Raw genomic sequence first — 13096 nt, 5'->3', positions numbered from 1 at the left:
TTTGTCAAACAGCTATGACAGTGAAGGGCGGCTAATGAATGTGACGTTCCCCACTGGAATGGTGAATAACTTGTACACAGACATATACAGTGCTTTAACGGTGGACATTGAAAGCTCCATGACAGAAGAAGAACTCAGCATCACAACGAATACCTCAACCATTCGTGCCTTCTACACTCTGGCTCAGGGTAAGGCCTCTGTCTGACTCGGGCAGCTATTTCGTAAGCGGTTATTTGTCATTGTTTCAAGGGGTTGACGGGGCAGCGTTGAGTAAGCTTAAATCGTGTATTATTACAGCTCAGAAGGTCTGACAGACAACAGTGTAAATGATTACTCTCTCAATGTGTGGGTTTGGGTGTCAGGGAGACGCATCAACCTTGTAACTAAGTGGTTTCTACTCTCTGCCAGAGCCAGATGGTCCAGTTATTTCTGAGCATCATTCAACTTCATTCTTTTCATCAGAAAATTGTCTAATTTGAAACACTAAGCATTTTAGGCGCAATTACATTAAATCAATAATCACCCCAGGAGACCATCAATTAAAATAATTGCGGTGGTGTTAACTGTTTACCCCTGTGTTCTCAGTTTCTCGTATATGTTTACCGTCAACAGACCAGTGTAGAAGTAGCTATCAAGTGGGCTTCGACAACTCGCTGAGGATTACCTATGCCAACGGTATGGACACCCACTACCAGACTGAGCCCCACATCCTGGCAGGCGCTGCCAACCCAACGGTAGCCAGACGCAACATGAGCTTGCCAGGGGAGAGTGGGCAAAACTTGGTTGAGTGGCGCTTTCGCAAAGAACAAACCAGAGGAAAAGTTAGCGTGTTTGGACGCAAGTTGAGGGTATGCAATTTTTTATTCTCTTTTTCTTGTGGCACATGCAAATCATGAGTAATGTGTATGCACAATTTTTTATTTTATTCTTTTTTTTTCAATGGACTTCGTTATCTTAGTGAGGAATATAATATGGCAATACTGCGGCCAGGGATCAATAATAAATTGTGGCTGTGTCACTATCCTTAGAATAACCTTGGGAAAATATTTCTACACTCCTTTCCTTCCATTTATATTTATGAGTCACAAAATATATTGGTATTGTAGCACTGTATGTAAGTCCACCTCTTCTAAGTCCTGCTTCCAGCCCTCTGACACAGATGTTTGATTTATGATACTTCTTGAACTTAGCTTGGGTGGTTACATTGCCTCACAGTAATTTTCGTCTCCACTAAATTTAGGAGGTTGTGATTTAAGTGTACCTGAACAATCGCCAGAGTGTCTCTCAGTTTAATGAGTCTCGTGAAGGGGGCGTTAATCTCTGTGACAACTGTAGTGAAAATCTCTGTGAAGCTTAAAGAGCCATCTAAACAAAAAAAGGAAGTGATATCAACACTGAGAATTTCCTCTTGAAACTGCACCGTCGTGTAATTTGTAAGCATTATTTATTAATCATAAACTATCATCTCTAGCAGCGAGAGCTGTTATAGATTTTTTTGTCTAACCCGTTCTGAAATCTTTCCCACAGGTGAACGGACGGAACATTCTTTCTGTCGATTATGATCGCACCCTGAGGACAGAGAAGATTTATGATGACCACAGGAAATTCCTCTTAAAGATTATATATGACACCGCAGGCCACCCAGTCCTCTGGGTGCCCAGCAGTAAGCTACTGCCAGTAAATGTGAGCCGCACAAGCAGTGGGCAAATCAGTGGTCTGCAGAGAGGTCCCACCACTGAGAGGCTAGAGTATGATAGCCAAGGCCGCCTGATTTCCAGGGTGTTTGCTGATGGGAAGATATGGAGTTACACCTACCTAGAGCAGGTGAGAAAATAACATGACCAGGGGAAGAAATATGTAAGAAATATTGTACTGCAGGCTGGTCTTTATCGCCACAGGGTGAATTAAGACCTCAACAGGTCCGGTAAAGGTCACCCTGAACAGGCTACCTTTGCAATAATCCCCAAATCCAGTTTTCTACCTCTACATATTACTGTGTAATAAACAGAGGTTGTCTTTGCTAACTTAAAACGTACAAGCATAGTTTACAAGTTGTGTACATAAAAATGTGGTTGGAATCTGGTGCTACTACCTGTCCAGTGATCACATCTCTGTTATACAGTGATATGTAAACACACTGTGATTTATACATTGGCTTTTTTTACACTATGTAAGGGTTAACCAAGGAAATAAGGTGTCAAAATTATTTAACATGACCATCGCTGCCATGGTATCATATGGTGTCATATTTGACACCAGTTCTGCTGTAACACCCCAAACTACATTGTGCATAGTAAATTACTGCCACAAGACTGCCAATAAATATTTGCTTTAAGCTGACATTATGTTTAATAGTGTTCATGAGGTCTAGTAGTAACAAGTAAAGAAATTAATACATTTAAAATGGTAGCTGAAGCCTACAGAGACTGGAAACCTAACACCTAACTGTTTCTACCGGCTAAGGGTATAGTTGTGTTGCTTGGCAAGAAGTGATAGTACAATTGTCACATATTTAATGGCTGCAATTACTTTGTTTTCTATTCATATGTGCTACGCTTTTACTGCCAGATGAAAATGTACCGGTGTTCAGGAAAATGCTGGAGTATTTTGTCCATTCTTTTCAGGTAGTCTGCAGGTCAGTCTCTGGCTTTAGAACAACAACCTAGAATACACAATGACTAAACAATTGATTTGGGAGAATATAATCACATTTTTCTGCTCTTATTGCTCTTAGATGCCTAATAGATTCATTCTCATTCATGCAAAGTATACACAAGCCGTAATAAGTCATCAAAAATCATAGGACTGCCAATCTGTGTCTTCTGCTGTTACATGTCCAACAACAAAAGAGCAGCCCTCTGCTGTTTTTGTAGTGTTTTTTAGATTGCACAGAGATGCTCGGCTACAAAAACATGCAGAGATTTTCTCAGCCATTCCTGGCTGCATCCTTTCATTGCGTGACCTGGAGAGGCTATGTCAACACTCTGACATAAGTAACACAGGGGGCTCTGGGAGCACAAGGAACCTCAATGTAGTAACGGATGACTGGGCCTGACATTTTAACAGAAAGGGTGGTAAACCTTTGGTAGACAGGCCACACTATGAACTGCATATATTGTGAATTAATTAAACAAGCCTCTCTTGGTAATGGGAGAAGGTTAGAAGTACACACTGCTCATGTCAGATAGATTTGTACGGTATGTTTACCGTACTAGACAATCATTTGCTAGTGAACATTTTTAAAAGAATAAAAAATTTTCCACACTCTCCTCTAATTAACATTCAGTATCATTAGGTATAGTTTTTGACAGCACAATTGGTAGCTGCTATCTCAACATTGACAGCTAATGTTGTTTTTCAGCTTCCCCATTTCTCCATTTTTGAAAACAGGAAATCTCTGCACTTTACCTGCACTCACCCTGTAACTCATGAATGGCTTTCTCTTTTGCTCTTTTCCCTATAGTCCATGGTTCTCCTGCTCCACAGTCAGCGCCAGTACATATTTGATTTTGATGCCCTGGACAGGCTTTCTGCTGTCACCATGCCAAGCGTAGCCCGCTACACCATGCAGACCATCCGTTCAGTCGGTTATTACAGGAACCTTTATCACCCCCCAGAGAGCAATGCCTCAGTAGCTGTAGACTACAGCGAAGATGGCCTCCTACTGAGAGTAGCCCACCTCGGCACAGGCCGCAGAGTCCTGTACAGGTACCGTCGCCAGAATAAACTGTCAGAGATCTTGTACGACAGCACAAGGGTCAGCTTCACCTACGACGAGACAGCGGGTGTGCTAAAGACTGTCAACCTGCAGAATGAAGGTTTCATCTGCTCCATTCGTTATCGTCAAGTTGGTCCCCTGGTTGACCGGCAGATTTTCCGGTTCAGTGAGGATGGCATGGTCAATGCACGCTTTGACTACACTTACGACAGCAGCCTGCGTGTCACCAGTGTTCAAGGAGTCATCAACGAAACACCACTACCCATCGACCTTTACCAGTTTGATGATATCTCAGGAAAGGTTGAGCAGTTTGGAAAATTTGGGGTGATTTACTATGACATAAATCAGATCATATCCACCGCGGTCATGACATACACCAAGCACTTTGATGCACATGGACGTATCAAGGAGATCCAGTATGAAATATTTCGTTCCCTCATGTACTGGATTACTTTCCAGTATGATGATGTGGGCAGAGTCACCAAGCGAGAGATCAAGATTGGCCCCTTCGCCAATACAACCAAATACAGTTATGAGTATGATGTGGATGGCCAGCTCCAGACTGTGTACTTGAATGAAAAAGTTATGTGGCGCTATACATATGACCTTAATGGAAATCTGCACCTGTTAAATGCAGGAAACAGTGCTAGGCTCCTGCCTTTGCGTTACGACTTGAGGGACCGCATCACCCGCCTCGGAGATATCCAGTATAGAATGGATGAAGATGGTTTCCTCCGTCAGAGGGGAGCAGAAATATTTGAGTATAATTCCAAGGGACTCTTGGTGCGGGTTTACAGCAAGAGCAGTGGCTGGACAATTCAGTATCGTTACGATGGACTTGGACGCAGAGTATCAACCAAGACAAGCTTGGGCCAACACCTGCAGTACTTTTATGCAGATCTGAGCTATCCAGCCAGGATAACACATGTATACAACCATTCGAGTTCAGAAATCACTTCGCTCTACTATGACCTCCAAGGTCACCTGTTTGCTATGGAGATCAGCAGTGGAGAGGAGTTCTACATTGCTTGTGATAACACTGGCACACCTCTGGCGGTTTTCACCAGTAACGGCCTCCTGGTCAAACAGCTCCAATACACGGCATATGGCGAGGTCTACTTTGACTCTAACCCAGACTTCCAGCTTGTACTCGGGTTTCATGGAGGACTGTACGATCCCCTGACCAAACTGCTGCACTTCGGGGAGCAGGACTACGATATAATGTCTGGGAGGTGGACTATTCCAGATGTCTCTACTTGGAAACAAGTTGGCAAAGAGCCAGCTCCTTTTAATTTGTACATGTTCAGAAATAACAACCCCATAAGTAAAGTCCATGAAGTGAGAGAATATGTTGCAGGTAAGAAATTCTAGAAACACTGGTTATGATTATTATTATTAGCAAGTAATGCTTATGTTGGTCTGCACGTACATTTTATTTATGAATAATTTCATCTGTGATCATCAGGAAACAATTCAGCATCTGTTGCAGTTTCTCATATTTTTCATAGGCAGTCTCTAGACTTGCATTATCTTTCTATCAACCAGAAAAAGCAGCAAATGTTTCCATCAGTTTTACTTGAAAATGATCAGTGGCCAGTTAATTTTCTGTACAATCAATAAATCAATGAGGCTCTTACTTTGCAATAAGTGTCAAATTCAGGAGTTCAGAGTTCAAGACCCCTTGTTTTAAACAAACATGTCAATATACAGTATTTTACCTTTTTTTTTTTCTTTAGATGTGAACAGCTGGCTTGTAACCTTTGGCTTTCATCTTCACAACACCATTCCTGGGTTTCCTGTCCCAAAGTTTGACCTAAGTATGCCGTCCTATGAACTGGGGAAGAGTCAACTCTGGGATGATCTGCCGGTGGGTAAAATTAAATATCGCTCACATATAACTGAACACAAAAGCAAAATGACAAACTAATGCTAGTACAGAGAACCAGAAAAACACATATTTTTTTCCATTGTTTTCCTCTTACCTCAGTATTATGAAGCTTGCCATCTCTTAATTGGACCACTGCAATATATTTCACAGAATATCAGTTTAATTGGGACATATCTACATAATAATGAACACGTAACAAGAAAACGTCTTCTCTAGCTTGTTTTTGTTACAAGCTGAACACATTTTAATACTGTCTAATTTTATATGGTCTATCTTTGAATTTTATTATGCTAGATATCTTTGGTCTAAGGCCTTAACACAAAAAGTGTAAAAAACTGTCATTTGGGATTTATCTACTTTTTGCTTAAGAACACAGCTTGAAAACACCATTATCTTGGATGGGGGAGAAAACTCTCTGAAGCAGAGCAGTAGATGGTTCTAAATGGCCTGCAGAGTCAGGTTCTGCCATGTTCAAGCGTTAACGTTTCACTGCACTTCTCCTACAGTCTATCTCTGGGGTCCAGCAGGAAGTAACCAGACAAGCACACTCTCTCTTGTCATTCGAGCGTCTGCCAGAGGTCCATCTCAGTCGAGGTCGAAGAGGTGAAAAGTCTTGGCTGTGGTTCTCAGCTGCAATGTCTCCCGTCGGAAGAGCCGTCATGTTTGCCATCTACAAGGGCAGCGTCCACACTCACACACTTAACGTGGCCAGTGAGGACTGTATCAAGGTTGCAACCATCCTCAACAACGCTTTCTATCTGGAAGACCTCCACTTCACAATAGAAGGGCGGGACACACACTACTTTGTCAAGCCGGGCCTTCCAGATGCAGACCTTGCTGCATTGCACCTAACTAGTGGACACAAGACTCTGGAGAATGGTGTCAATGTGACTGTTTCCCAGTCCACCACAGTCATGGACAGTCGGACTCGGCGTTTCGCAGATGTGGAGATTCGTACTGGTGCTCTTGCGTTCCACATCCGCTATGGATCCACGGTGGATGAGGAGAAAGCGCGGGTCGTCGAGCTCGCACGTCAGCGCGCCCTGGCAGGAGCGTGGGCAAGAGAGCAGCAGCGAGTGCGAGATGGCGAGGAAGGGGTTCGCCCCTGGACAGAAGGCGAAAAGAGGCAGCTTCTGAGTAGCGGAAAGGTTTTGGGATATGATGGGTACTATGTGCTTTCCATCGAGCAGTACCCAGAGTTAGCTGACAGCACTAATAACATCCACTTTCTTCGGCAAAGTGAAATTGGGAAAAGGTAACAATACGAGGTGCATTTTCTGCCAAAGAGACTTTGTTTTGGTAGAGAGGTACTAGCCGATGAAATGAAAAGCAACTGTACATAACAGTTGCTTATATGTACCCTGAGTGTCAGTGTGTTTTTGTTTAAAAAAAAAAAAAAAAAAAGAAAAAAGAAAAATAAAGTGATCAAAAGCAATGCTGTGCATTGTGACCTAGAGACTACAGAGTACATGTACATCTACACCAAGCCTTAACATGGCAATTACAGGTCAGTTCCTCTGTAGCACAAGCCTTTTGGACTCTGGACTCTGAAGCAGAGGAATAGTGGTGTCTTTGAAGAATCCGTGAGGTAATTTAAGTGTTTTTTTGTTTGTTTTTTAAGTTTTCATCAAGAAATGTCTGGCTCAACAGAGTATTATAAAAGCAAAGGAAATGTTTACATTATGCATATCTGCACTTCTCTAGAAGTAAGAGACTCATGGGTTCACAGTCCTAGAGCAAGCAGTGTCCTTGAGCAAATATTTGTTTTTAATCAGACTTCTGATGTTCGAAATATCCTCACCAAACAACCACTAATGTATACCAGATTTAGCACTGTAAACATCAAAACATCAAACCGTCTTATTCTCTTTGAGATGCTTTTAAACGGAAAAGAAGAAACATGTACCCAATATTCTTTGTTGGAAAAAAAAGGACAGCAAAAGTATGAAGAACTTTGTCGGGGGGGATAAGGCACAGCCGTGTCTTGGATAGCACAGGGACACCATGTTTTGTAAATTATGCAAGAGTTTTATGGTGTTTTTTTAAGAAACTGAATCAATGTCTGTATTAGTCATATTAACAGTAATTTATGTTGTGTTTATACATAAATAAAGTTCAGCTGATTTTGATTTTATTCTTTTTATTTTAAGTGATTTTTCAGACATGGATTCTTTTTTTTTTGTTGTTGGTCTTTTTTCTTTTTCTTTTTTTAAGCTACGTTCCTACCAGTATGGCTAATGTGGGGCTTCTTCACAATGCTCTGTTTAAGTAATTAACAGAAACCTGTGCATGTAGTGACAAGTATTTACAAGTGGTGATGTATCTATAACATGCAGTCGACTATTACTTCCACTAAATTTAATGTTTATTGGGCATAATGCCTTTTGACTTGGCTTCCTGTCCAATGAATATTTCATCAACACAAATATTTCATGAACCCATCTCACATAAACAAGGTTACAGTGGTTTCAAATATAGATCACATCCATGTTCTCGGTAGGTATAATTTTTTTGAATGTTAAATGCACTCATGGATTAAAAAAAAAAGATATTTGGGTTCTTTTGGGTGTGTTGTTTTTTTAAGAACTGGAAGAAAGTTCTGCCTTTTTTATCTTACAAATCAAATGTTCACTTTTAAAACACATTTCAGAATTACATTAATGATTAAAACAGATCTGAGCAACAAAGCCAGAGAAGACAAATGAAGCTTTACTTTGAAGTCAGACTCTTGAAGCTGTTTTGAAGTATATAAACTATACTTGTTTTGTTTTTTTTAAAGCTGCAATAAACCTGAAATGCGAGCAGTTGGCATCAAACGTTACAAAGGGTTTTAGGTACCGGAACAATTACAATGATCAGACATAACATTATGACCCCTGACAGGAGTTAACAACGTTTGGACCTGGGATTCATTCATGTGGATGTTACTTAAACATGTAGCACCCACCTAGACCAGACCAGACACCCCCACTTCATAGCAATGACACTCCTTGATGGCAGCAGCCATCCCCAGCAGGATGTAGCCTGACACACACACACAAAAACACTTTAGGAACAACTCAGAAAACATGACGAACAGCACAAGGTGTTGACCTGGCCTTCAAATTCACTAGATCCCAAACTGATCAAGTGTCTGTGGGATGATCCACAGAGACCCCTCCTCTCAACTCATAGGACCCAAAGGCCCTCCTCCGGTAACCAGACACAACAGGACACCCTCAGAAGGTCCATGTCCATTATCTGAGGAGTCACAACAGTTTTGAAGTCACAAGGGAGACCTACACAATATTAGGACATAGGTCATAATGTTATGCCTGATCAGTGTAGATCTTAATTTCTTTGAATTACACTGAGGTTGATATTTTTTCACTGATCATGCTAAGAGCTACTCATCAAAGCAACGACTGGCTCTGATGATGGAATGCATAATTCGAAAAACATAAGAAAGTGGTTTCTTTTTCATAAACTTCAAACAGCCTTTTGAACTGAGTGGGAGCAGGATAGTCTTTGCTCTTTTATGCCGTTGTTTTTGACCTTGTCTCTGGTGGTCCAACATCCCCCATATTCTTTACACATTGTTTTTTTTATTTCAAATGTTTCATGACATATACAGCTCAACAAAGGTGCTTGTATTTGAACGCTGCCCCGCACAAAATCTGAAAAACATGCCTTCTCTTTTCTTTTCAGACTCCCTTAGGGTATGCCACCCTCCTTCAGTATATAATGAAATGTTTTATTAAAGCTCCCCTGTGAAGTATTGTCTCATGCGCCTTCACACGGAAATTAGGGCAAACTCATATGAACCCCCATTTTTTTATACATCCATGCTTAGAGACCAAAGAGACCCTGCTGGAAAAACATCCAAAATCAAACTCAGCTACGCCAAAAAAGAAGAAGAAAAAAAAACATTCTCCTAAAAGTCCTCTGATGCTCCCTAGTGGTACAAAGTGCATAGTTCAGAAAGTCCTCCAAATGCACACATTATAAAAGCAGCCGTCATTGTTCTCTGAAAATGTTGTTCCTTTGAGCGCCAGCTTCAAATAATCCAGTCAAATTCTGGTGATTACAGAGCCAGATGTTCACAGAAGAAAAAAAAAATCACTTCAGGTTAATTTAAAGAGACATCAAATGGAATAGTTAAACTAGTAATATTAAAATGAACCGCAGTGCTGCTGCAGTATCAGACTGTGACCGCGCCATGCACTGCCAAAGCAACAGTGCGGCATATCACTACGCAGCACATCTAGACCTACTTCAAAGGCTTATATTAAAGAGATGGCACGACTTTGGAAGAACATCAAAGACCCCAAATCATTGTGCAATAGCCACATCAGAGCAGCAGAAAAAAAGTCATCATGTTTCATGATTCAATAAAGCCTTTTTTTTCTTCTACACGAAGGTAGCTATACGGTATCACAATGCAAAACATGAAACTGAATTTACAATCTGCATGTCCCATCTTGAAAACATAACCCTAAAGCACTGAAGAGAATGATATGAGCTTCAGTTTGATGTTGTATGGCTTGAGCATATTTAAGTTGGAGATTTTAACTTAAGAGGCACGGTAACTCTATAAGGCATGGGAAAGAACAAGAATAAATTTTGCCCTGTGATTCAAATGCACTGCACCTAGCGATTTAGTGTTGGCAAGATTAGAGTCTGGCTCTGCGATTTAAAGGCAACATATAGCTGAAAGTATGGAAAGCTGCAGTATTTTATACTGAATGAGTTACAGAAGTGATGCAGCAATAGATTGAGCTTACACATATATATATATATATATATATATATATGCTAGCCACTGGTTTTAGATTTTTTCAAGCTCACAGTGTGGATACGATTTCATTACTACACACCGTGTGGACTTTCTCTTTGATACAGGACCTGCAGAGATAAAAATTCATTTCATGGACATAACAGAAATCGAACCTCATATTTTTTTTTTTTTTTTTGCACAATTTCCAAAACACATACATTTTTAGGTTGCTGAGCTTAATTGAATCTACTAAATCATATTCAAAATAACTACTAAATTAACTAATTACTCATTTTCACATAACAGATACAACCACTACTCTATGTGCAAATGTTGTACACAGGGGTGACAAGATGTAGGATGAAACGAGGGGCAATGTGTGAACTACAGCTCTTCCGAGGGACTTTGTTTTCTGCGATCACTGAATAATTACTTTATAATTTCCACTAACAAGGATTTCTTATGGAGACAACAACCATCTTGTGATTTTCCCTCCCACTTTTACACTTTACTTAGCTGTGTGTATCTGCAACTAGAAACTGCTGCAATAATGTGATATGCCTACACAGAGTCACGGACGCACCATCGGGATAAGAAGAAGAAAATTAGAGGGACCCCTCCACACACACACACACATCTCCCCGATGGCTATCTTTAGTCAAATCTTTCTATGAAAACCATAAATTGCCTAAACATATGTACGCCACAAGTTAGTGCAAATTGCAATCTAAATATTCTATAAATATATATATATACTTTTATTACAATTTGAGATTTTAATAAAGGTTTGCGTTTGATTATAACTGACTATTATTTATTAGGTCTAATCACCTCATCAGTTGTTTATGTAAAGCTCTATTTATCACAGTGGTCACAGAAAACATAATCCTGCCAAGATCATAAGCATTCAAATAAGAGGAAAATTCCATGTGTAATGGGGTGACTAAAACAAAAGGCTTCCTGTAAATGTATTGGTTTTCTTTAGCAATAAATATGTTTGATGGGTTGAAAATACAAAAAGATTACCTCTGAAGTAGAGACGAAAGCACGTCTAATGGGAAGGTGGATACTAAAAGCACACACATCGCAGGAAACTAACTGCAGAGTTCAAGGACTCAGGAGGTAGGTGAAAGAAAACTGTTTAACAAAAGTAAGCCATATCCCCTGCTTTCTTTTAATCAGTGACCGCAGACCTTGGAGACAACCCACAATGACACGTGTCCTATCATTGAGATGAACAGGTTTGTTAAAGCTTCAAACATCTACAGCAAGAGTCTCGTGCCGTATCCGGCTATGTCGTCCACTGTGCTCCCTCTGCACTAGCATCCCATTCATCTCAGCTAAATGGGAACAAGAACAAAGCATTTTGGGCTCTGCTTCTGCTCTTCTTGTTCCGTCTGCAACCCTATAATGGCACGCTTGTACCATGTCCCAATTCAGAAATAGCTGCTTGTTATCATCCCTCTGATCTTCTGAGGACCGTTGCACACACTGATGGGACTCTACTTGATAAGTCCACAAAGAGAGTCGTAAAAAAAAGCAAGGGAGTTAATGATCTGGTAGAGATTTAGAGGGAGCGGACTCCTGCTTCTTAGTTTTACACTGATGAAACTGGGTTAAGGGTTGTTCAAAAAGGAAATTACCTGTTGTGACTGTCAGTGTGTTCCAGTGTGGCCCGTGTGCTAGGGGGCAAGGAGCCCTTCATTATTTTCAACAGACCGTACCAAAAACTGTGAACGGGGACGAACAAATATTTCCCATGTGCCGTGTATGAAACCTGATATTACAGGCCTAGCAAGAATGACATTTTCAGCTTCAAACAAGCAGTGGACAGAAACACGCTCCAGCTCTAGAGGTACGTATATCACTTTTTTCCAACATACACGGAAAACATAAATAAAAACCCAACGTGAGTGTGCTTTACAGATACATTATGTGCATTCCACGTTCTCCAACCTAACCTTGGATACACACATTTCCAATGATGTTTGTTAGGGAAAATGAAATATTAACCAAGCTGCAAATATTTACAGATGAGTCCAGTGACCTAATGGGAGGCACCAGCTATCTCAGGAAAACACACTGTTGCACTTACGAAAAAATACACTGAGTTCAGGACTTTGCAGTAAATACATTTTCTGAAAAATGGTCTATAGGTTAGTCAGTAGAGTTTATATTAACATACCAAACTTTAACTCGTATTCAAAAAAGACCAGATGTGCTTGAGAAATCAAGTACCTCATACACGTGTGGACACAGAAAGTTTCAACGCAAAAACAACTAATTCTTAGCAATGTTGGCAGTCAGGTCATTTATCAGTGATGACAATATGTACGTAAGAGGTCCTTACGTAACTAGTACAATTTGACAGACATTTACAGAAAAACATGAGGTCCTCAAGTGCAAACACTGAACATGCCCTGTGACCGAGACATCAACATCCAAACCGAAATTTCCTGAATATGACTCATATGGAGAAGGCCACAAGCGGTGGAATACACTCCACGAGGCCAAAATCTTGTAATATACATGATATCAGACAATACTGTTATTTAGGCCATTTTCATCGAAGCAAATTGGATTCATTTGTTGTTTTTCCTCATTTAATAATTTAATAATTTGAAAAAGGGCCCAGTGACCTTCCTTTAAGCAGAACACAAGGTCCAGAAGGTAGCTCAGGATAAAGGTAAACAATGGCTCCATGGGGCAAATAGAGGCGGGCCGGATGACAACG

General features: G+C 40.5%; 1 protein-coding gene across 8 annotated transcripts in view; it reads left to right on the top strand.

Moving 5' to 3' along the window:
* The window catches only part of si:dkey-237h12.3 (teneurin-3), a 152820-nt gene extending 144655 nt beyond the window's left edge, over window positions 1-8165 (top strand). For all 8 annotated transcript variants that reach the window (XM_047584946.1, XM_047584951.1, XM_047584950.1 and 5 more), the window contains 6 exons: window positions 13-188; window positions 613-848; window positions 1528-1824; window positions 3464-5075; window positions 5455-5585; window positions 6113-8165. In XM_047584946.1, the coding sequence (XP_047440902.1) occupies window positions 13-188; window positions 613-848; window positions 1528-1824; window positions 3464-5075; window positions 5455-5585; window positions 6113-6865 (3205 nt within the window). In that variant the 3' untranslated portion in view covers window positions 6866-8165. The remainder of the gene's footprint in view (window positions 1-12; window positions 189-612; window positions 849-1527; window positions 1825-3463; window positions 5076-5454; window positions 5586-6112) is intronic.
* The last annotated feature ends 4931 nt before the right edge of the window (window positions 8166-13096 follow it).

This window comes from Mugil cephalus, chromosome 5, assembly GCF_022458985.1.
Source record: "Mugil cephalus isolate CIBA_MC_2020 chromosome 5, CIBA_Mcephalus_1.1, whole genome shotgun sequence".
In the NCBI taxonomy this organism is placed as follows: Eukaryota; Metazoa; Chordata; class Actinopteri; order Mugiliformes; family Mugilidae; genus Mugil; species Mugil cephalus.
The sequence above is the reverse complement of the archived record's forward strand: the minus strand, read 5'-3'. Positions and strand labels throughout refer to the sequence as shown.